This window comes from Thamnophis elegans, chromosome 5 (assembly GCF_009769535.1).
Source record: "Thamnophis elegans isolate rThaEle1 chromosome 5, rThaEle1.pri, whole genome shotgun sequence".
NCBI classification, from domain to species: Eukaryota; Metazoa; Chordata; class Lepidosauria; order Squamata; family Colubridae; genus Thamnophis; species Thamnophis elegans.
The window spans coordinates 77,541,670-77,567,856 of record NC_045545.1 but is presented as its reverse complement, the minus strand read 5'-3'; the positions used below and the strand labels follow the sequence as shown (position 1 = coordinate 77,567,856).

At 36.0% G+C, this 26,187-nt stretch overlaps 1 protein-coding gene across 6 annotated transcripts in view; it reads right to left on the bottom strand.

Moving 5' to 3' along the window:
* Window positions 1-26,187, bottom strand: part of STAU1 (staufen double-stranded RNA binding protein 1) — a 37,153-nt gene that overhangs the window by 2,228 nt on the left and 8,738 nt on the right. For 2 of the 6 annotated variants that reach the window (XM_032217585.1, XM_032217588.1), the window contains exons 2-14: window positions 25,982-26,051; window positions 21,929-22,208; window positions 19,877-20,001; window positions 18,702-18,858; window positions 16,259-16,397; window positions 11,200-11,365; window positions 7,034-7,132; window positions 5,321-5,551; window positions 4,760-4,897; window positions 3,936-4,082; window positions 3,503-3,575; window positions 2,035-2,351; window positions 59-181 (exon numbers count right to left, since the gene is read on the bottom strand). In XM_032217585.1, coding sequence (XP_032073476.1) covers window positions 59-181; window positions 2,035-2,351; window positions 3,503-3,575; window positions 3,936-4,082; window positions 4,760-4,897; window positions 5,321-5,551; window positions 7,034-7,132; window positions 11,200-11,365; window positions 16,259-16,397; window positions 18,702-18,858; window positions 19,877-20,001; window positions 21,929-22,133 — 1,920 coding nt within the window. In that variant the 5' untranslated portion in view covers window positions 22,134-22,208; window positions 25,982-26,051. The remainder of the gene's footprint in view (window positions 1-58; window positions 182-2,034; window positions 2,352-3,502; window positions 3,576-3,935; window positions 4,083-4,759; window positions 4,898-5,320; window positions 5,552-7,033; window positions 7,133-11,199; window positions 11,366-16,258; window positions 16,398-18,701; window positions 18,859-19,876; window positions 20,002-21,928; window positions 22,209-25,981; window positions 26,052-26,187) is intronic. The other 4 variants (XM_032217587.1, XM_032217589.1, XM_032217590.1 and 1 more) reach the window with 4 other exon arrangements.

The following is a 26,187-nucleotide window of genomic DNA, read 5'->3' as shown; positions in this document are numbered from 1 at the left end:
AAATATAGGTGTCAACTGTTCTTTTCTATCAAAGTGTGAAAAAGGGAGGTACGCTTACCATATCATGGCAAGATTCAACATCTTTTCCAATTCCATGGCTGATCAGTGGTGGCTGAGAGGAACAATTTATAAGAGATACAAATTCATTCTTGTTGTTTTTGGGGAAATCTTTGTACTCCACCTTACAAAGGAAAAAATGATTATTTTCAATTATGTCCCTAATCTTTTTTCTGTGATGAGTGTCCCAACACTTTAACCAGTAGAAATTCAAGAAATTCAGGCATATTAAGTACTGTCGTAATGAAAAATAACTGCAGGATTTTCTTTTAAAGAAAAACTCATATCCAAATACAGTGCGAAAAAGTGGGAGAGGAGATGTTTAATTAATAACCAGTAAGACATTGCAGGAGGAGATGTGTGCTATGGTAGCAAAATAATCAGTATTCATAGAAACAAGAAGCACTGCACACAATTTTAAAAATTGGTGACTTCTCATGCAAAAGCCCAGTCAAAATTGAGCTACCTCAACGGTTTGGTCCATGTAAAAATGTATTTAAAATTTTTTAAACCTCAATAGGACAATATGGAAGTTGTATGAGTTTTATAGCACCCATGGTGCTTGACTGCCAGCCTCTCTTACAGCTAAGAATCTCAAATAACTGGTAGTGATGTTAATAATGACCCAATCCACAAGCTGTTATGAAGTGGGTAAAAATGTGAGTTTTACAATCTATCTTTCTACTAAAATAGCAATAGCAGTTAGACTTATATACCGCTTCATAGGACTTTCAGCCCTCTTTAAGCGGTTTACAGAGTCAGCATATTGCCCCCACAGTCTGGGTCCTCATTTCACCCACCTCGGAAAGATGGAAGGCTGAGTCAACCTTGAGCCGGTGAGATTTGAACCGCTGAACTGCAGATAACAGTCAGCTGAAGTGGCCTGCAGTACTGCACCCTAACCACTGTGCCACCTCGGCTCTCTCAAATGTACCACATTAGGAGCACCTTAAGAGTGAAACCTTTCCCTGCAATGTTGTCAAGATTAGCAAGAGCTGATTGGGTAATTAGACAGAAGTCAAACTAATTCAAGATATACAGTATTTTTCGGAGTATAAGACGTTCCAAAATATAAGATGCACCTAGCTTTTGGGGAGGAAAACAAGGGGAAAATATCTGTTTCTGCCTCTCAGCAATTTGCCTCCTTGCAACAAAAAGCAAAAAGTACAGACAATATACACTGTTTGTAGTGTTACATTTCTGATTATACTTGTACAGATGTTGTTAAAATTGATGTGCTTTCTGGAAATATAGTTATTCTCTGCTATTTAAAAGAAGATAAAATACCACTGAGCCTCTTCAGATCAAGCATTTATTTTAAAAAGCTTCTTCATTTTGTTAAGCTGTCTAGAACAATAATAAAGCAGTCTTTAAATAATTTGAACATTCTATAGGTATTTATAGTTATTGACTTACCTTCTTGCAGCAAATTGCAAACAGCCTGATTAGTGCAAGAAAAAAAAATCTGCTTCTGCCTCCCAGCAATTTGCCTCAAACAGCAAGTTATAGTTTAAGCGCCTACTGCAGCTTCCGCAAGCACCATTTTCCCCATTTTCTGCAGAGTGGTAAATTGCGGGGAGGCAGAAGCCAAAGGAGGGGAAAAGGTGCATCTTATACTACAAAAAATATGGTAAATAGAAAAAAAAAATCAAGAATCTCTCAACTAACAAGTGTCCTTGGAAAAGTTTTATGAAATAACTTGCTACAATAATCCGAATACAGATAGAGGCTCATCAACTGCAATGCTGAAAAATGAGTAGCTAAGAGATAGAGGAAAGTAAGGAAAATAAAATATAATAAGGTAAAGTAGCACAGGAATAGCTGCCATAGTCATCTATGCTGTAGGCCGAGATTATGCAGAAAAACCTTCACAAAGAGAAGCTGACTTAAACGCTCTTCCAAAACAGTTTGTTGCAGAGTGAGTTGTTCAAGCCCAACCCTACAGAGACGTATTGAAATAATCCACTTTTAGTTTACCTGGATTCCCTGAACACCAGAAAGGTAATCCAACTGTTCAGAGGGTCTCGTGAGAGGCCCATGGGGAACATGGCCCAAGGAACTGTTTTTAATAATGGTTTCAGCAGTAGGAGAAGTGCCACCATATAACAATTCTCTTGCAATCATGGCTGTCACTGTAGCCTTGGCAGGATTGGGGGCTGCTCTACTGAACTCTTTGGTGTGATGTCCTTGATTGACTCCTACAGCCTGTGCAACCTCAGGGACCATGGGAAGAATGCCAGCAGGAAGCTGCTGATGGCTGAGATAAGGCATCCTAAACTCATCCTCTTTATTACCTAATAAAGAGACACAATACAAGAGTGGAGATTTAAAAGGCAAATTTGCTTACCTGCAAATTGGCAAATCATTGACTATAAAGTCTAAAAAGATGTTGCAAATCAAATCCATTTTTCTCAAAACAAGAGTGAATAATTCAGGGCCAATATCATTTGAATGATTTTCAATGCTGGTCTTCTCAAAAGACTAGAAGAAGCTTACAAAATTAAGGAAAATGCATTTTCAGCATACAATGCAAGTGTTCTGTCAATTCTTCATTTTTTAATCAGAATGGACAGAATTTAATTTTGAAATTTATAATGGATTCCCTATTAATTCAGTATATTCTTCAAAAAAAAACCAACCTGATTTAAAATGAACCTGAATGTAATGTATCATGCTTATGACCCACTTGGGGGAGTGGACTAATTTATAGCTTGTGCATATGTATTGTAGTTTGAGACTGAATCATTAACTGGAAAACCATCAAAAATGTTTGTTTGAGAGACTGTCTGTTTCTGATTAATACCTACTTGACCATCTGATCTCTGCATTTATGTCATTGAGAACATTTATCTTCCACTGCTGCCAATAACTTGTTTATATTTGAGATTATCTTTTTATTAATTGTTGCAGAGCAAATAGTATGACAAACTATATACAAACACATACAAGTAATTCTAATGTATTTTCATCCAATCATAAGCATCTACTTAATAGCCTATGAACTTATCTTAGTTTTCAAAACAATAACGTTTATATTTATCCTCTTAGGTTCATGTTCTCAAATTTATAGCAATAGCAATAGCAATAGCAGTAGACTTATATACCGCTTCATAGGGCTTTCAGCCCTCTCTAAGCGGTTTACAGAGCGTCAGCATATTGCCCCCAACAATCTGGGTCCTCATTTTACCCACCTCAGAAGGATGGAAGGCTGAGTCAACCCTGAGCCAGTGAGATTTGAACCGCTGAACTGCTGATCTAGCAGTAGCCTGCAGTGCTGCATTTAACCACTGCGCCACCTTATAGTATTTATATAATATATTTATATTTTGCTTTAAATTGTTTTATATGAACAATTTACTATAGGTCTATTTCTTGATTTTAATCATTTAAGTTAATCCACTTAATAAAATTATTATAGAAATAAAGCAAAATTAAAGTCACTTACTATTAGATGTTTCTTCAGACCCAGGTTCAAAAAAAGTTACTTTTCTTCCATCACCTGGCTTTTTTACTGGCGTCTAATAGAAAATATATTCAGATTTATTATTATAGTAACCTGAATCAAAAGATGAGACTAAGTCAAAATAACGAACTTCCTGTCTTATTTTAATATGCCTTTACAACTCAGCCTGGTCATTTTGCATTTGCTTTCCCTCTATTATGAATACCTATGAAAGCTGTAATTTCAATCTTCTTCTGCAAAAACATTGTGTCAAGATAGATAGATAGATAGATTGACAGACATTTATTCTTTCTTTCTTATTGGTCTGATTTTGATTTTTTTTTTTTGGGAAAGCACCCATAGTTAACTGAAGTTGAGTGTTCATTAAATATAGGTATTACTTCATAAATAGCAATAGCAATCAATCTTGTCTTACCTTTTCTTCTGTCTTTAGTGCTGGTTTTGGGGGCTGTGGTTGGGGGACTTTAAATCCTAAGAGCTCCAGCATGTTTTCAGCTGCATTGCGTTTGGCTACTTTCTTATTCGTTCCCATTCCTTCAGCTGTGTGCATGCCAACTTTCACCTAGAATTATAGAAAAAAAAACAATTTTTTTTTTCATTTTGTTTTGTTTTTGCACTTTTGAATTAGTCTTGACACAGAAGAGGTTTCTTTCTAGGTCTAAAAGAGACTGGCCCAAAGTTCCTCAGTTGGCTTCAGTGCTTAAGGCAGAACTAGAACTCAAGTTCCTTCATTCCCAGTTCAGCTTCTTAATCACCATGCCAAATGGCTCTTGTATCTTTTTATAAAAAACAGAAGCATAGATGATCATTAGCAACATATTCGTGTAAATATAATCTGACAGAAGGGAGCCATGTCAAATGGAAAGATAAATTAGTCCACTCACTGCCTTAATCTCATTTATTATACCTGCTGTAGGACAAATAACACAGACAAATCCATGTCATGATCTCCCTTAGAAATTTCTTGCAATGCTTTACGTCTAGATTCTTAAAACCTCTATACTGTTCTATACTATTCCTATAAGTACAGATACCAAGTAGGTAAGTTAATTAAGTATTCCCTACTGGAATATTAACCAGACTTGACTTTTCCTAATTCTGAGCCCAGACATGGTCAGCTGGATACTAGCACAGGAAAGTGAACTAAATATTAATATTCAACAGCATTTATGAATTCAGTAAATGAATTTGTTAGAATTAATTTATGCACACACAAAAAAAGTGCTAAACTGTTCAAACCTGCATAACGAACTCCCGACGCCTTGGCAACCCACGTTCTGTGATGAGCATATACTCTGGCTCTTTCTCTTTCTTTGCTTGTTGTATTTGAGCCAGACGGCTAATAGGATTCATACCTTGGCCGTATTCAGGACTCGTCTGCAATTTGGACAGAAAAAGCTGACATCAGCTAACAGCTGTTAAGAAAAATTGTAACACAGCGCAATCACATTACACACTCTTAAGGATCATGGGTGCACTTTTTATTTTTTTATTTTATAGAGAGCTGGATAATTTGAAAGCGCCAAGCAAGTGTACTTAGCACTTCACGTTTATGACCGACTTCTGCATAAAGCTAAACATAGCCAAACAAAGACAAGAAATGCCTACTTAGCAAGTCTTCATTGAAACAGAGTTAGAAAATTTGGCTTACAGAGGGCAGCAAGCACATATAGCAATACAAGTGTTATAGGAGTGATACAATGACAACAGAAATTGACAGTTACAATATTCAATAATGTAAGCCAAAATTCCTTTGCTTCACCTCTGAAATTTCCTTGGATAGTTGTAGTTTTCTCTTACCTTGACTATTGTTTTCGTTTTCTTTTTGATTCGTGGCTTCATTTTCTCAACTGTAGGAAGGGGAGGCAGCTTTTTCAACTCCTCTAGGACTGCAATAGCTGCATTCTTTTTTGAAATCTTCTTGCTCTTTCCTTCACCTTCACCCATGAACTCGCCCACAGATACCTTTGTTACAAAGCTCTTCATATGTGGGGGACCACTCTCCCGGGTCACCTGTTTCAGAGGTAAAAACTGAGTGAAAGCGTGATAAACACTTATTAAAAATGGTAAAGTACAACGGTTGTAGCAAATTTCATTCACATGAGCTAAACTGAAATTTGTGGGGGAAGTATTAAGGGGCAATCAATCAGCAATCTTGATAAACAGGACTAGAACATAATTGTATTTTCAAAACGTCCCTGTTTATTATAGCATCCCTCCAGATTGTAAGTCTAAACACAGATGCATATCTACATATTTAATTGCATGGTTTCTGCTATCTTATTGTCATTGTAATAAATTTAGTCACTTATGATGTAAATATTTTGACCAGCACAAAACTTTAAGGTTTTCGGTTTTTTTTTAAAAAAAATAAAACTACACTTCGGCATGCATTCATACTAGCATTAAACCAATATCCTTATATTAATTCACAATGAAGAATCATATGCTATTGCTAAGAGATACATTTGAATACTTTTATACTTTTATATTTCATGCAAACAATATCAGAAATATAGTACTGTGCATTCTTAAACATGAATATATGTGACCTTTTAAAAACTGTCATGTCAATATCATCCAACAGTTGTGATCTTTAAATTCTAATGTTCAAGAAGTATCGAACCCAATGGCAGCATTTGGACATCACACTAAAACATAGTTTACTGATGTGCCTGAAATCAAAATGAGTCAAAGCCTCCCATCTTTTTTTCTCTACTATCTCCACTGCCAGAAATAGAAATTCAAACTGTGGTTTCTTTAATGCCTGTTGTGGTTGATTCACAGTACAGTGAACTGCTTTTGGGTAATATGTGTCAACACAGCCAATAGATTCAGCAATCATTCATAGACATCCCTTTGCCGAAAGAATTTCTGACTTTCCCCTTTCACACTTTGACACCCCCTCCCATTCACACTGCAGTCCCTCCTCAGCTATTCCTAAGGAGTTGGAGACACTTCTGGAATAACATGGGATACAGCAGGGCTGTCAAACTCCCGGCCTACAGGCAGGATGCATCACGCGCTGGCCACGCCCACTTTAGCGAAGGGGGAAAAAGTCCCATACATCATGTTATAGTGCCGTGACATGAGTTTGACATACCTGATTTAGGGATTGCAGCAAAAATCAGGAATTCCACATGCAAGTGAAAATTATCCTCGGCTCATCTTTAAATTTTAAATTCGAGCTAATATATTTGTATATTCTATCATTTAATGAACTTTATCAATACACAGTGAAGTATTAGAACAGGATACTTGTGGCATCTTTCATTCTATTCTATTCTTTATGAAATAATTTAGCTGCTGCCAGCATATTATTTCTTTTAATTTTCATACTTGTAATCTATTAAGAGGGAAAACAATTTAACTATTGGACCCAGGAAAGAAACATACCCTAATACAATTTTAAAGGTCAGTCAGATCTGACCAAATGTATTATCCCTGTCAAATGTTTTACTGCCTTCAATATGCTAAAATAAAACCGCTTTTAGAGCAATTAACTAAACCTACCTCAAAATTCACAGGCAAGTTCCTTTTAAGTGCAATCTCAAACACTTGGCTTATTTCAGATTTATTGAGATTTTCATCATCTGGTTCTCTCCCATTTATCTAAGAGAAGAACAATTACATTGAAGAGGCACAGCTGTCATACTAGCTCACTAACAACAAGACTACTACACACAGTAGAGGGTTAGTATAGGAATGTTAAGCATGTCTTTAAAGGCAAATTAAATTGAAGGCTCAGGGATGTCTCACTATGACTACCTAACATGCAAGTGAAGTGCCCAAAAGTTATTGTCTGAAAAATCTGTGAATATTCTGAAAGATGCAGGAATACATACAAGGAAAGGATATTTGATGTATACATGCAACAGTTTGTGCTAAGCATGTAAAAAAAATAGCAAGAAACTTTAGAGTTTCAGCAGGTATTGCTTGTATTTGTATTGTTGCACAATACAATTCAGCACGTATTATGTAAACAAAGACCAATAAGATTTTTTCCTAAACATGTTACCCTTTCTCAGCTACTTTCTGAAGAGCCATGCAATTATTGCTGTGTGCCCAAGGGGAGCTCTGAAGCTGGATTGTTCTAACATTAGTCCTTTGCCCTTAACCTACCATTATATTATAAACTAACAGCAGTATGGGCATTTAAAGCAAGTAGAAAGGAACACACTATTATAATAGGCAAGGCATAAACTCCTTTCCTTTACTGCAATTGTGAAACTTTTCCAACTATTTATTCTATACTTAAAATATTAAAACTAATCCTATTTGGGGCAAAATCAATGCGATTTCTGAAACCTGGAAAAATACCAAGTATTTTTTTTAAAATTTTAGCTGATTGTATATTAAGGAAAAAAATTATGCAAAAGGTTCAATTACTCTGCATATCCTTTTTAGTGCACACTTCATTTTTGGAATTTCTATCCATGCTATAGCAATAGCATTTAGACTTATATACCGCTTTATAGTGCTTTGCAACACTCTCTCAGCAGTTCACAAGGTCAGCATATTGTCCCCAACGATCTGGGTCCTCATTTCACCCACATTAGAAGGATCATACCCAACAGGCACTCTTATTTTAAAAATATAAGGGGGGAAAAACAGATTCATAGAATGCTGAAATTTAAGCCTAATGTAAAGTTTCCAAGTTTTCATACTTGGCAACAAGTTTACATTTAATTGTAAATTAAACATGTTGAAAATCTGGCAGAATTAAAGGCAGATAATAATTCTGCATACATCTCAAGAATTTGAACTAATAACCATCTTCAATTTTTTAAAGTGTTACACAAAATGGAACTAATTTATGGTTTTCCAACAGAGGAAAGGACTTGGACCAAGAGGTTTAAAATTCAACAAGGGAATGTTTGGTAAACTTCAGGAAGACTTTTCAAATAGTACAAGCAGTGAACAAATTAATTTACAAATCTGTAGACTTTCCTTTATTAGTAGCTTAACAGATTTCTTTCATCAGCATAAGGCTTCTTTAGGACATGGCTTCCATTTTTTTCCACTCCTTTTCCAAGTTTCAGAGAGATTTAAAAGACTTACTGTATATGTCATCCTAGCTTTAAATGTGCAAGCTTTGCTACAGTCCAAGCCAGCAACATTAAATCTCATTAATATAGTCCAATGAGCTACATCATATTTGAAAATATAATCACAAAAGTAATTCTAAAAAATGGGTAGTTCAAATCAATACCTAATTTTCCAATGCGGACGACTACCTTACAGTTTAACTGTGGAATTCTTGGTGCTCTCTGAGCTCAATTTTATGTTTGCAGATGTTTCATTACCCAATAGGGTACATGAGTGTGGGACTTTGTTTATATATAGAAACTTGCTATGTCAGTTTTGATGGAAATGTGCTTTCCTCATTGTTCTAGTTTTTATATTAGAATGATTTTGCCCTCTGAAAGGCATTAGAAATATGTAGGCAAGAAGCCTCCTATATTTCATTTTAAAAACTAGGAATTTTCTTTGACAGAACTCTTATTCTCAATTCCTGAACAAATTTTCCACTGCAAGTTAATCAGCTGGTATTTAAGCAAATCCATGCATATTTGTATATATTTCAATAATACTGACAAATAAGATGCTTCGGACAATAATTATTTGTTCAAGCAATTCTTAATAAAGGAGATTATGAGAGTAAGTCAGGTTATCAGACAAAGGTAATAGATGTATTTATATCAGCTATTTTTATGGTGTCCACTTAAAATCAAATCAAGCAAGCTTCTGCTCATACATAAAAGGACTTTAAGCCTAATTAAAATCATACGAACACAGAAGCCTGAACACATTGTTCAGGTAACTCATAGCAAGCAGCTGTATGTTATACATGCTCTTTCACTTACAGCAGCAAAACAATATTGCTATGCCATGCAATAGTACACATCACAAGCACAACCTCCTCTCTTTCAAATTAGTTTCATGCAAAATAGCCTCATACGGGATGAAGGGGATCATCAAGAAAGCCAAAGAAAACAGCAATTCTTTAGAATTATACTGCTACAAGGCAATAATGAAGTGGGTAGACAAAGAAGAAACAAGTAGGATTGATGCTATTTAGAAAGTGTCTTTATACACATAGCTTTTCATACAGAGGATGCTTTGAATACAGAAGTGACAAGTTCACAGATTTTGATATTTTGAGTTTAGAGGAGTTTGATAGCAATGTTAGACAAGCACCCTACCAAAGAACCTGTAGAACTGCTATTAACTAGCACATTACTAGCTATAGTAAGAAGTCCTGTGGTACCTTAGCTTAACAAAAGCAAGTTTCTAGAGATCGCAGGCCATGAAGTGCACAATACTTTTCATATAGGACAGCACTCATGCATCTGATGAAGTGTACTGTTATACACAAAACTAATGTAATAATGAATGTTGTTAAACTTCAAGGTGCCACAATATGTTTTAATATGCTGCAAAAAGACTAATGTCTCTCTAAAAACTAGTACTAGGCTAAACAGGCAGATTCTAAAAGTACACCAAATTAAACAATTATACATCAATCGCCTTTCACAAATGCATGTGGATAGTACCAATAATTCAGTTCTGCCGCAAACAGATTACATTTCCCCCCCCTGTAAACTAAAATATAGAACTCAAGTAAATAATGGAATTTTGTGGTGCAGCTTAAGTGTTGATAATTACAGAAGGATTCATATCATACAATTAAAAAAGAGGCAACCTTATTAATAACTTTTCACCAGCATTGCATGAAATAGAATTACAGAATTCTTGGCTGCTATGGTATTAGTTAAATCTTATTTCCTGGGAGAAAGTATCCTATTTCTGCAATGCATTATGACTTACCAACATATTGTATTTGAATGGGTTTACTGGGCACCTTTTTTTGCCATCAATGTAATTTAGTTACCAACTGATTGGGATAATTGGTAAGGTACTGGCTTTAATGTTGTTCAGTTTTGGTAAAGTGCATCACATGCTAGCCACAGTAGTTCATAAACAAAACATGATTTTATTGAGTGAACTCATCAAACTGCAATTTCTTTGAATAAGCAATTAACAAATGTAACTTAACACAGTATGTAAATTCAGGCCTAAGCTAAAAGAAACAGAGAAAATGTTTCAACACTGGGCAATGGAAAAGCTTATGAATACTGAAAAACAGATTCATGCTAAGCCAGCAGTGTTTCCTATCCTGCCAATTTATAATCAATTCTCAATATTACTCTCCTTGACTAGCCACATGCTAGAATGGATTACACATTCATACTGAATGTACTACTGTTATCTTTTAAGCTGTCCTGGAAGACCACCGAACCCTAACATACAGCCTAAAGATATTTTAAGCAAACAAAATTAGAGTTTTGTTTATTGTGCCTATAATAAAACAATTTCTACTGGTTAACATGTTGATTATCCTGAAATCAGCTTCCATGTCTCTCAGATGCTGCAACAGCAAATAACAGATTTATTTTTGATTAGCTAGAAGTACATGATGGATTCACAATAACTCAACTGGGAAAGCCACCATAGGAACAGGATAAATGTCCCCAAAATAAAGTGCACATAAGTCTTCAAATATCAATGCCACAGCATTGCACAAATTGAAACAGAACAACACTGTTATTTTCAATGAACTTCAAAGCATAATCAAAAGCTTTGAATGGACTTGGATAATGCTCCAGACATACTACCTCTGGTTTCTCAGGCAGGGGCTCGTTTTGCAGGATTTTCAGTGCTTTAGCAGCTGCATCATGCTTAGCAGCCTGTCGTGTTCTACCTTTCCCATGAAACTGCTGTCCCCCTATAGAAAGCTCTACTTGATAGAGCCATGGTGCTACAGGAAATGGATAGAAGTACCTAAAAACAGAAAGATTTTACATTTCAGATTTCCAGTCCACATGAAGTTACTCTGCCAGGAAACAAAGTTTAAGAGCTTACAATAAAAGCCAATACTGAACCAAATGCACAATGGTTGGCCCTTCCATGTTTGAATGACAGACTACAGCACACACTGTTTTTCAGATTAGCCAAACTGGTTCACTTCAGAAACATAAAAGAATGGCAGTTCATAGAATTCCCAGCCAATTTGGACAAGGGAACTCTAAAGAGTTGACCCTTTGGAAGATTCTTAGTTCAACACTGTATAATTACATAATTGTCTTTATATAAATCTAGTAACACAAACAAAAACATCATGAATCCAGTCCAAACATTTTCTTCATGACTTTAATACATTCCCCATCTGATTTCCAAAAAACATGGGTGACATCCATATCTTTCAAAACTTGCGTGCAATATTGAATTCAGTGTGTTTGTTTTCTATAGTAAAGAGAGGATGTGTTCCAAAGACCTGTTGTCCCCACATTCTCTTTCAAGCCATCCTCACAATGAAGGAAAAATCTACTTCTGAAATTATAATCTGAAAAAACCTGTACTGCCTGGCTCCAGAGGTCATAATGTGATAAAAAGAACCACTTATAAAACCTATGGGTAGTAATCATACTATGACCATCCCACCTAACATTCATGACTGTAATGTAGCTAACAAAGCTAGAGAAAGGCCAATCTAACAGTAAGACATGTGTGAATTCATTTGAACAAAACTTGTTTCATCCACAAAAGTGGGCAACTTTTGGCTTGCCCATGACTCAGTCAAATTTAGGGTAACATGCTCTGTAAACTGCATTAGTTGCCAGATTGCTTCTGGGTTCAATTCACTGGTTGACAGATTGCTTCTTATAATAACATATAAAGCTTGGAAAGAGGGTGGGTCATCTGAGGGATCACCTTTCCCCGGTTACGGGTCCCATCTATCAAAGAGTGCCATCTGATAGGACCCAGGAGATCTTTTTCTACCACAACAACCACTCTTTGGAACATCATCCCCACCAGAGGTTAGATTGGCTTCAACCCTGCTGACTTTCTGAAAGGCATTGAAGACATGATTCTGTTAAAGTGCCTGGGCATCCACTTTGTTTGTTTGTTTGTTTGTTTGCCGCCCATCTTGCTTCAAGGCAACTCTGGGTGGCTTCATAAACATCAAACTTACTAAAGTAAACTTACTAACATTAAACTTATTAATAAATGCCCAACACCCTCTTGTTAATTTGAATTATTTAATATTCATTTTTAATCCCATCATTTTGCTGGAGCATTTATTCTGGTACAAGGTGGAAAATACCAAACAGTTTCTCTGAATAAACAGGGACAAGAGACAATATTCTGAATTGGTAAACAGATGGACAGGTGATTTTTAAAAAGCTTTAGGATTTTAAATGTGTTAAGCAGTTCTCACTGGAGAGACCAAGTCTATTTGCCCAGGACAACAGGAGACAGGCTTCAATGCTGGGGAAAGAAGGTATATTATTCTTTTCAGAACACTGCAAAGCAGGAGGCGCTTTTCAACAATATAACACATGCTTTGCCACTAAGTACTGTTCACAAATAACAAAGAGTGCACATTTTCCCACCCATATTCTGTTAACTTAATATAGTTTGACAATATTATTATTATCATCATCATCATTATTATTAGCAACAACAGAATTGTATCACAGCAGCCAGTTGTTTCGCCGGATTTGGTATTGGTTACTAGTCGGGCCCCACCCAGGGGCCTAGGACGTTGTAACGTATTTTCATAATATACGTGAGGATCCAAGCAGTGCGGCTTTTTGCATTTGACTGATGGTGATTTTGTCAATTTTTAACTGTTTTAAATGTAATTCCAGTGCTTTTGGAATCGTACCGAGTGTGCCAATTACCACTGGAATTACCACTGCTAGTTTGCGCCATAATCATTGAATTTCAATTTTTAAGCCCTGGTATTTCGCGATTTTTTCATATTCCTTCTCGTTTTTAGGTATTTTTAGGTATTTATTGTCACTTATAGGCCGCCCTTTTCCCTGAGGGAACTCAGGGCGGCTTACAACTCACGGGAAGGGAGTGCAAAACAAGACGTAAAACAATATGTGGATACAAATACAAATAGTAATAAAACACAACATTCATTCAACATTCGGGTGGGGTGTATAAAATCCTATCCCCAGGCCTGACGGGATAGCCAGGTCTTAAGGGCTATGCGGAAGCTCTGGACTGTGGTGAGGGTGCGAATTTCTACGGGGAGGTCGTTCCAAAGGGTCGGAGCTGCTACTGAGAAGGCTCTCCTCCGCGTAGTCGCCAGTCGGCACTGACTGGCGGATGGAATTCGGAGGAGGCCCACTCTGTGCAATCTGATGGGACGAAGGGAGGTAATCGGCAGAAGGCGGTCTCTCAAGTAATCAGATCCACTACCATGGAGGGCTTTATGAGTGGTGAGTAGCACCTTGAAGCGGACCCGGAGATCAACAGGTAGCCAGCGCAGCTCGCGGAGGATGGGTGTTATGTGGGCGTACCGAGGTGCGCCCACTATCACTCGCGCGGCCGCATTCTGGACTAGCTGAAGTCGCCGGATGCTCTTCAAGGGCAGCCCCATGTAGAGCACATTGCAGTATTCCAGCCTAGAGATCACAAGGGCTCGGGTGACTGTTGTGAGGGCCTCCCGGTTCAGGTAGGGTCGCAACTGGCGTACCAGGCGGACCTGGGCAAATGCCCCCCTGGTCACAGCCGACAGATGGTGGTCAAAGGTCAGCTGTGGGTCCAGGAGGACTCCCAAGTTGCGGACCCTATCTGAGGGGTATAAATTTTGACCCCCCAGCCTGAGTGATGGAACGCAAGCCAAATTGTTGGGAGGGAAACACAACAGCCACTCGGTCTTGTCCGGGTTGAGTACCAGTTTGTTAGCTCTCATCCAGTTCTTAACGGCCTCAAGACCCCGGCTCATCACGTCCACCGCTTCATTGAGTCGGCACGGGGCGGACAGATACAGCTGCGTATCGTCCGCATATTGATGGTATTTTATCCCGTGCCTCCGAATGATCTCGCCCAGCGGTTTCATGTATATGTTAAATAGTATGGGGGATAAGACCGAACCCTTGACCCTGCTATCACCTGGTATTGCGATGTCTATGATTGTAACCTTATTTTTCTCAACCAGTGTGATGTCTGGTGTATTATGCACCAGTATTTTGTCCGTTTGTATGTGAAAATCCCACAAGATCTTGACCATCTGATTTTTGGTGACTTTTTCAGGCTTATGTTCCCACCAGTTTGTTGCTGTTTTAATATTATAATTTTTGCACAAATTCCAATGGATCGTTTGTGCTACTGAATTGTGCCACAATTTATAATCAGTCTGCGTGATTTTTTTACAGCAGCTGAGTATGTGATCAACAGTTTCATCAGCTTCTTTGCAAAGTCTACATTTGGCATCATCAGAGGATTTTTAGATTTTGGCCTTAATGGCATTTGTGTGGATAGCTTGTTTTTGCGCAGCCAGAATTAGTGACTCTGTTTCTTTCTTTAATGTACCTGCTGTTAACCATAACCAAGTTTTTTCACTGTCCACTTTATCTTTTATTTTTTCCAGAAATTGGCCATGCAATGCTTTGTTCTGCCAACTCTCCATTCTTGATTTTATCACATCTTTTCTGTATTCTTGTTTTGTCTGTTGGACCTTCAATAGATTTTTGTTCTTTACTTCGATTAATAGATGTTCTTGACTTTCTTTTAAATAATCAGCCAGTGCATGTTTTTCTTCTTCAACTATTTGCTTCACTTGTAATAATCCTCTGCCACCTGATTTTCGGGGCAGGTATAGTCTATCAGTATCACCACGTGGATGTAAACTGTAGTGCATTGTCATTAGTTTCCTGGTTTTTCAGTCCAAAATGTCCAAATCAGCTTGTGTCCTGTTAACTATACCAGCTGTGTATCTTATAACTGGTATTGCCCAGGTATTTATGGCCTTGATTGTATTTCCACCATTCAATTTAGATTTCAAAATGATGTCTGGTGTAACAACAACAACAACAACAACAACAACAACAACAAAAACAACACAATTCAGTAGCACAAATCATCCATTGCAACAAACTGGTGGGAACATAAGCCTGAAAAAGTCACCAAAAACTGGTTGAGAAAAATAAGGTTACAATCATAGACATCGCAATACCAGGTGATAGCAGAGTCGACGAGAAGGAATATGAAAAAATCACGAAATACCAGGACTTAAAACTCGAAATTTAACGATTATGCCACAAACCAGCAGTGGTAATTGGCACACTGGGTGCTATTGCAAAAGCACTGGAATTACATTTAAAACAGTTAAAAATTGACAAAATCACCATCAGTCACATGCAAAAAGCCGCACTGCTTGGATCTGCACGCATATTACGAAAATACATTACGGTGTCCTAGGCCCCTGGGTGGGGCCCGACTACTAATCAATGCCAAATCCGGCGAAACAACTGGCCGTTGTGATACAATTCTGTTGTTGCAAATTGTTGTTGTTGTTGTTGTTATTATTATTATTATGCATTTCCTATCCAAAAAGGAGGGGGGGGGAAATCTATGTCAGCTCAATCATCCACCTATTATGTTTATGCTTGGAAAGGTTGCACCATTAATTTGTGAAGGTAAATTACAATGCTCTAGCAGTGACTTCCTTGTATGAATATAGTTAATTCAAACTTGCTGTTTCTGGGGAGACCATTGGAACATACTGGTAGTCTCTTTGAAACGAGATGGATGGTACATAAATTTATATATTATATAATATTATATAATAAATTTATAAGAAAATATTGTTCAGAAGCAAAACTGTTTTGAGTAACGCAGGATTTCATTATATAAAAGTGCTGAGGTATGACTTACCGTGGGGGATAAGCACCGCCTCTCATATTGTAGTTGTAGGTGGACCTCATCTCTGTGTAAGCATCTATAGGCTTGTACATAGGTTTCTTTCCCAGTTTCATACAAAGCGCATTCAGCTCCACTGTGGGGGTTACACTATCTAAAACAAAGACAGAGCAAGTGTTAAAAGTGAAGCTCTTTAGTTTCATGCAGTGCTGAGAACACTTAACCTAAGCAGGCTTTTGGGGTAGGGAGAGAAGAACAAGACTTCTATGTAAAATGATGAATAGTAACTATATTGCAAGTCTTAATGTAAATTTGTTAAGGGAAGGTACTTGTTTTAATTAAAAAGAGTTAATGGAAATGTTATCTGAAGACATTCTTCCTATATAACACATAGGCTGCCTGATATTTGCAAACAGTATTCAAATACAAGCATGTAATTAGAAAGTCTTGAACTGCATGGGCAGGGGGAAAAAGTCCAGCAGATATTGAAAGTTATACATTACCAAGAAGGTTTGCATTATATATGCTTGATTAAATACAAATGCTTTTTTCCCCACTTCACTGAGTATAAACACAAGGCCCCTTTAGCTTGCACTCCGCTTTGGCATAATAGCCAACCATTTCTTGTATGCATAATATGACAATGTTTGCAAATCAGAATTCCACATAAACCTAAAGAGTAATAAGTAGGTTTCTTCCAAGAACACTAGTGTTTTCTGAGGCATGTACTTTTGCTGCAACCTAGTATATATCTCTGAAATCTCAAAGTGATACCTGGGAATAAATGAGACAGCAAGAACAGAGCATATAAATGAAGTTCTCTGGTTGCCAACTGAGATCTCAAAACCCACATTGAGCGGCTCACTGGATTATTTTGCCCTGACTAAATATCAATGTTTTATTGTGAAAGAATTATAGAATTACCAAAAAAAGAGAGAGTTCAAGGCTGAAGTTCTCATTTTACCAACAGATCATTAAAAAGCCCATCTATTCAGCAGCTTTACAGCAAAATATTAACAATAGTTACCAAGCAACATGAAATATCTTAGGATAAAGAATTAAGAGTAAGGATGAACAGGAGGTAGCCTTACACACAAAACTTCCAGTGCACCCCAAATACATTCTCCTGGGTACTTCAAACAATAATTGTTCTTATTTTATAGCCCCAAAACTGTTTAAAGCAAAACAGGAAAAGAGAAAAAGAGCCAGATATGGAAGAGGACAATGGCAAAGTTAGTTGAAGATAGATTGGCCTTAATGGGCATGTAATTGCAGTGCAGGGACAACAGAGGGGAAAAAACGATTTTCTCCTAAGGTCAGAATCCCGAAATTGTACAATTACCCCTAATATAATATAAAGATGGTCTTCGCTTAATGACCACAGTTGAGACCAGCATCTCTGTTGTTAAGTAACACACTTGTTAAACAAAACATCACTTGATACAATGGGTTTACAATGTCACATGTCACATTAACTCTGCTTGTTGGAAAACCAGCTGTGGAGTGCACAAACGATAATCATGGGACCATGGGATGCTGCATTGGTTATAAATGTTTGCTGATTGCAAAGCAGCTAAATGTCAATCATGTGACCATACAGATGTTGCAACAGCCATAAATGTGAAAAGTGTTCATAAAGTTGCTTTTTCAGTGCTGCTGTACCTGAACTGTTGCTAAACAGTGCCGTAGTTTAGTGAAATCTATTTCTATATGGTTGTTGTGAGAAAAATAGGAGACAAGGGCATTAGATATGTTTGACTTACATAAAAAGCCGGGATAAAATAACAACAATTTAATTTCTTTAACATGAAACCGAAAAGCCCACAACATTCCAAAAAGAGCTTTTTGTTTCTTAGCCTAAGTTTTCAAGATCAGCTACTTCATATTCTTTAAACACTGCTTTGTGATTTCAAGGAAAGCAAAAACAATTTATGAAAAACGAATTCTGCAGCCATCTTCTAAACTTGGCATTACAACAACAATAACAGGCAAAGCACACTATAAATGATCTAATTTTTGAGTTAGTAAAAGAACACATCATGATATATTGGGTAATATATATGTGATCTGGAGTGAAATGCTAAATAAATCAATGGATAGAGGAATTCTTGTTAACCGGATTTCATATTTTTAAATGAAAAATCAATGTGATCATTTCAAAGTTGAGTATTTACATCTGTCAAATGGGAAATTCATTTTCACATAATATTTGTTCAGTTCTATCTAGCAGTTACCACACTTTAATTTATCATATACGTTTATTTCTCTTACTTCTTTTAAGCCAAGTCACACTAAAATGCCAAGAAAAAAAGAAATAAATTGGTCAGAATACTGTCTATTTTCTTAAAACATGGTAGTATAGCACAAGATTATACTTTAAAAACAAAAGGGCAAAATTCTCAAGTTCTATATGTCACTGAAATGTCTACTTTTCTTATGACAGCAGCTCATACTGTACCTGGATTCTTTCCTTCATTGCGAGATGGGCGAGCTGTAGGTTTAGGAAATCTTGTCCCTTCCAAAGCTTTGGCAGCAGCTGCATGTTGAGCTTTCTTAATACTAGTTCCTTCAGCTTCCCAATGCTGGTCCCCAAGAGTCAGCTGCACTGTAAACACCTAGCAATGAGAAGTAAACTTTAACTTTCTCTGCCTGATCATGTACACATAATATGTACATGGTGTTCAAACATGAAGGCTAAAAGTTGTAAAATCCATATATCATTATTATAACACAGTGATAATGTAACTCTAAAGCTTAGGGATTCCTGTATAAAATATGTATAAGTTATTTAGCAAAATTGAACTGCTTCAAATTCCATCTAATTTTTAATAAAGGCCTTATTTTTTTTTTGTGGGTTTCATCTCCCCAACTGTCTTTACATATATCTTTCCAATAATTTTTGAAAGGTAAAAAAAATATTAAATACATGCATAATCTGGGACCTATTTTGTAACTAACATCTCAAAGTATATTAGGGTTAGGTCTTTAACCTCATTTGCTATGCTACAATAATTCAGTAGGTATTTTGTTTATATAATTTCCTACTACTGTGTATAACCAAAATAAAAGAAACCAGTGGAAAGCAAAATAAAGATTGGCTGAAACATGTAACAAATTTATATTGTATTATAACTGTTTTATGTTGATAAGCTGTATAAAGTTACAGTGAAAATGTAAAACACTATAAATCAGTAACTACACAAGGAACATTAAAGCTAGTTTGGCATAGTGGTTAAGGCATCAGGCTAAAAACCTGGAGACCTTAGGCCTGTCACTTTCCATCACTCTAGAAAATAGGCAAACTACTTCCAAAAAACTTAGCCAAGAAAACTGCAGGGACATCCAAACAGTTACTAGGAATTAAAAACTGACTCAAAAGAAAAGCACAAAATAAAGTGGGAGGTGCACACGAATGCACAGTGGAGCTGGGCTGGGCGACGGCTCACACGGCCACAGAGAGGGCTCCGTGTGCCATAGGCTCGCCATCATAGCCCTAGGATCTCAAACTAATATAGCTATACCACAGATTATATGTAAACTTTCTGTATGTATCTTTCACATACACACATAAAGCCTCTTTGTCTAAGAGATCTCCTTTCGCTAAATACATGACCATCATACAAACAATTTTACCTTCGAGTGAGCTGGACCCTGCTCACTCAAAAGTTTATATTCAGGCTGAATCTTGTTGAAACGGGCTAACTCATTCACAAGACACATGGGTGTTTTCTCTTTGGGGTTTGCCATGTTAGAAGAAACTGAAAGGTAAGATAAAAGTGTTACTACAGTTCATAATAATCCCTCCAATAAAACTAAAAAACTGCCTAGCCCTTTAGTGATATTATGTAAACTTAAGAAAATGAAATGTGTCATATATTGCACGAGCCTTCAATTATTAAAACATATTTTTATACAACATGCCAATTGCATTTGATTTACTGAACTACTGAAAAGTTAATTGATGATTCATTCTAGGCAAATTATATGTCAAAATAGAATTAAGCTTGAAAGCAATATTTAAGCTCAATGAGTATTGCTATTACAAATTCTGGCAACAGAAATAGCAACTAATTTGTTTGGCAAGAAAATAAGCTATGCATCTCCGGCCTTGCTTTGATGATTAAAGGCTGTGTGGTTTATATTGGATTGAAACATTATTACAATGGCATATTCATAATAGAGCCATTATGGAGCTGTTCTTATCCCAAGAATTCACTTGTCTTTACTGTTATATGCATTATTTTTTAATACTTTTTTTTAAAAAAATGCAAAATTTCAGTTCTCACCTTTCAGTCTATCCCAATACTTCCTTTAAAAGGACAATTTTTTAGTGCCTCACTCCAGATAGAGCATTACTATTATGTCACCTAATTCCATCCCAATTAGGATTTAAGCCAAAGCATACATTTCAGATAACAACAAGGTTATCCAAGTCACAAATGCATGATGTTTTTGTCCTCCAGTCCACAGTATTCTGAGATGAGAATCATATAACAGAAAACATCTTACAGGCTTCCTGATTTTACCAGAGTTGGAAACAATACTCGGGTTTTTAAATTGTATTAAAAATTATGAAATTCAAAAACTAGCACATAATGGATGCATTCAGCTTCCTAAACATGACTTTCAACCTTAATTTGGATGGATTCTTCAGGGTGACAAATGATTATTTACATCTGCCTAAATCATAAATTGTTAAACCTTTGTTTATTAAACACAATTGGCTGTTTTACAAACCACGTTGAGCAGGTTTACACACTGTACCAAGATGAAATTAAAACAATTACATTCCTGCTTAGTGTAGCTAAACCTGATTAAAAATTGAAAATAATAATTAATAAATAATAAATAATTAACAAAGCACAAGTACAGATCTTAATATTTCAATCTAAATTGTGATTAAGAAGATACAGCCTTTATTGTGATAGTGATTAGAAAGCGCTGCAGGAATAAATTAGTAATATTTCTGGTCGTTTCTCTTAAATCAAGTAGTTGAAGTCTGAGTAGTAGAACAGGTTGGGGCAGAAGGAAATTATTCAGACTTCTAGATCTGTCATTAGAAGCTTTGCTCAAGTTTAATACTTAAAAAAACATTACAGAAAAGAAAACATTAAAAACTATTTAAAGAATAAGACACGTAATTTGTCAGTTACTAGTAGAATCGAAATGCGGATCAAAACTCAAATTCCCTAAAAAGTGTCATTAAACAAATATTCTTGCATATTTTATATACTGGAGCAGAAAACACTCCACCAAAACAAACCCCAGACTTACTGTTAAATGGTGAAAGATAGAAAACATTTATAAAGTGAAATTACAAAAATGTTTAACTAATTTCTTTTGCAAATACTTGTTGTTTTCACCCATTTCAATCATATGCAATACTTCTTTTATAAATTTCATTTATTTAAAAATATTCCATTAAAAACATAATTTAAAGCCAATGTTTTAAACCAATGACCCCCAACCCCCCCAACCTTGGAGATAAGTTTTTCTGCGGAATGGAGGAGGCATGGTTTTGCATGCTGCCTGCACCCTGAAGAGGGGGCTTTGCTTATTTGCGTGGACCGCTGGCATGCGGCGGACTGTTGCCAGTCCATGGGCTGAGGGTTGGGGCCCCCTGTTTTAAACTAAAGAATAATAGCAAAAATTATCGAAATATATCAAAGATATTATAAAGCTTACCTGCAGCAACACTAGTAGATGTAACAGATGCAGAGGGTAAAGCGGAATTTTGAATAGGTCTACCCGCATTTTCAGAGGGCAAAGAACTAGTGGGAGAAGGAATACTCAAAGGCTGTGCGAGAGATTGGTTCTTGCTTAGTATTTGGCTGCTAGAAAGAGTAGCAGTTGGATTCTGAATTTGAACTTGAGACATGTTTATTTCCATTCAAACCTAATCAGTGCAGGTAAACTTGGCCTTGAATGCACGGTTTCTTTTCTGTATAAGTGCTTGAATTTGTACCTTTAAAGAATAAAGAAAAAAAAAGAAATTTTATGTCAGATGTTTTGTCTTATTTTCTTATTAAGAAAATAAGTTGAGAGGGCTGCCAACACAATACTAGAGTTAACATGTTTTGGTTGCAAAGAACAGCAAACCTATAGTTTTTAGCTAACCATTCTTACTGGATAAATCATTAAATCCATTTACATCTAGGGATCAAAAACACATAAAATAAGAGTCATAAAATATATATTAATGATTTCTTGAAATAAATAGTTAAAATTTTTCAGTAGGCAATCTTTATAGCCAATGAAGTTTACTCCAAAAACACTGGATACTGCTCTCTTCAAGTGAGTCAGGTTTAACATACTAGAGTATGAAATGTATAATGGTATTTGATAAACTATTCCTTTTTCAAGTGTTACAATTAAACATTTCTAATGTCTATTATAGTTGGGTTTATTTACTTAAAAAAATTTAGTAGAAAAGATTCTATATTTCTTCAAAACTATAAAGCTGACCTATTTTCAGCTTTAGGAAATATAAATGCTATTCAAACGTTGAATGCTAATAGCATTTATTTATTTTCAAGTACTCTGCAGGCTTTCACAACTGATGCCAAATTTAGAATGGATGTGTCAAACACAAAGTAATTTGCAAGCTATCTCTATTTCCATTTCATTTTCTTGTTTTATGCTGTAACAAATTAAAGTTATACAGTAGCAAATATAGATAAATAACAGCAAGTATGCCGTTAAAGAAAATTACAATGACAAGCACAGCATGTATTTTCTTACAGTCCTAGATGCAAGTATCACTATGGACACATTTTTTTGACATTTGACTGCAAACCAGGCAAAACTAGTTAAAGTATTTACTATTTTTTTCTTTGGACAACTACAACAGGAAAATTATTTTGTAATGATTGGATTAGGTAATTTTTCTATACGAGAGAGAGAGAGAGAGAGTAGAAGGGGTGGGAGTGGGGGTGTGATACTGCAAAAATACAATAATAGAGCAAATTATGGGTATGATTGTCTGCTTTGTTGCAAACAGGAGAATGAGTTGCTTATATGTAATAGTTTAAAATCTTTCTTCAAAAATACAGGCTTCTTTGCTTAATGACTTCTTTTTAGTGATTGTTCAAAGCTATGACAGAGCTGAAAAAGCCAATTTCAGACTCACAGAAAGAAAGAAAGAAATGACCAAGTAGTATTTCATTCATATATTTTTTGTAGCAAGGATACAGCACTATTGCTTGACGTTCTCTCCAGAAACCATGAAAGCAGAGACATTGTATTTTCCATTTTAATTGAAATAAATAGTATAAATAGTAAGTGTTCTTGCATAAGAGAGACCAAAATTGTCATGAACTACCACCAAAATCTATTGCTGCTTTTTTTTAATTGAAAGAATTACACTAATTGAATCTTCTATAATTAGTATGGAAGTGCAATATTCTATAATGTCCTTTTCAGAAAATGTTTATGCATTCCAGTATCTTGATGCACATTCGATGTTTTCAATCAAACAATCTGTTTAGAACGAATCACTGGCACATTAGAAGCACTGAGTCACCTGGATATACCAAAAGATAAAAACAGATTGTCTGCTGAAGGCTCACATCAATTTCACTATTCGAGACCACTGTCAACAATATATTCTTAAAATGTATGTTTATTTTTGCCTCTATATTTGACCTTCCCATATAGGGTAAAAGGTAAATGTTACCCTCGCATATATGTACTAGTTGTTCCCAACTTTAGGGGGTGGTGCTCATCTCTGTTTCAAAGCCAAAGAGCCAGCGATGTCCAAAGACATCTCCGTAGTCATGTGGCCAGCATGACTAAATGCCGAAAACCACACAGAACGCTGTTACCTTCCCACCAAGGTGGTCCCTATTTTTCTACCTACCTGCATTTTTACATGCTTTCAAACTGCTAGGTTAGCAGAACCTGGGACAACTAACGGGAGCTCACTCTGTTACGTGGCACTAAAGATTCGAACTGCCAACCTTTCTGATTGATAAGCTCAGCGTCTTACCACTGAGCCACCATGTCCCTTTTCATATACATTTCAATGGTCTATGAATGAGAGTTATGGAACTCCTAAATGAAAGCACTGCAACTGGCAAGCAAAACTAATGCTTAGATTTCAAAAAGAAAATAGAATTGTGTTCTTGCCTCGCCATAGCTATTTCCAAGCAGTACTTCCATAAAAAGCAAAAAGTCCAAGATTCAAAATGAAACTAAGCTGTCAAAAATGTGAAAAGAAAAAAAACTGAGAGAAGAGATAATGAGTACATAAATACAGTGGTGCTTAGAAATTTGTGAATCATTTTGAATTGTCAATTTATCTGCATAAATGTTACTTAAAACATGATCTACTCTCTCTACAAGTACTAAAACTAGATAAAGAGAAGTCAGTTAAATAAAATGTTATACTTGTTCATTGATTTATTGAGGAAAATGATCCAAAGCTACATATTTTAAACAGCAGATGAATGTGAACCTCTAGGATTACCAGTTCATTTGGAAATTAGTGCCAGTTGTTTCAATAAATCAATGGGATGACAATCAGATATGTGTGTGTGTGGGGGGGGTGTCCATCTTATTTAGAGAACAGTATTCTGGTATTCACGATCAGTTTATTTTTCACCACTCAGATATGTATGGCTTGAACAAAGGAGGTTTCTGAATGAAAAAAAGATGCTCACCAAGCTGGAAAGTATTACAAAACTATTTCCAAGAATTTGGGCTCCTTCAGTTCAAATCAAGCAAAGGTCAAGCAGATCATGTACAAATGAAGGCAATTTAATGGCATTTTACTCTCCTTAGGAGAGTAAAACCAACCAACCATGATTACACCAAGTGCAAGGCATGTAATACTCCAGAAGGTCTCATGTAAAGAATTAAACTCTTGTATCTGTGAATGTCAAGTGTTCATGACAGCACCATCAATAACACACTGAATAACAATGATATACATGGCAGTATTTATTTACTGCCCATGTCATCAACAAAGCAATTCAAAGAGAATTGGAAGGCGAAAGCATACAACAAGCAAGTACTGTATGTTTTTGACTTATTGTTTAACTAAGCTCTCCTAACAGGTAGTCGTCGATTTACAACTGGCCACTTAACAACCTTCCAAACTTACAATGGACTAAAAAAAAGTTACTTACAACCCATTACTGAAATTATGAATGCTGCAATGCCATGTTTTGTGACATTTTTGCTGGATTCAAACTTATGACTATGTGATTTGCTGAAGAACCACATGATTCACTTAGCCACCATGTGATTTGCTTCACAAACATGGTACTCAGTTAATAATCACCATAAAAATGGTCATAAAAATTGAGTCCACAAGCATAACAACTTATGACCAAAATTCAAGGCTCAACTGTGGTCATAATTCAAGGACTACCTGTATCTATATTTAGCACTTGCAGTATGTAGAGAACAGATTACAGTATATGTCATATTTATACAGAAACGTTGAACATGCAAAATAGTTCACAAACTTTTAAGCACCACTGTAATTATACAAACTAGAGCAGCTTGTAAAGAAATCTAGGAACAAGATATGCCTGGTGTTTCAAAAAAAAGGGTAGAGTGATAAATAAGGAATCATGTGTCACTGGAGGCTATGCAGACAGGGAATCAATTTCGCAACTGAGCAAGTAAACCAAATTGTGACACTATCTTTTGACCAGTATTTAATTATTAGAACTGGCAAGCATTTAATATGCAGAATTAGTGGATTATACACCAAATACAAATTTTCCATACCTTTTGGTGTTCCTGGGACAGTTTACTTTTGGTGTTAGTTCCAAGGAAAATATTTTTATGATGGAAATTGCTATATCAAAAGGAAAAGGACAGTTACAAATATGCTCTATATGATTTTCATACTATTTTACTTTATAATAATGTTGCACAGTATTTACATTTCCTTATTCATCAACATTAGCTGGAACAATGAAAAAATATACAAT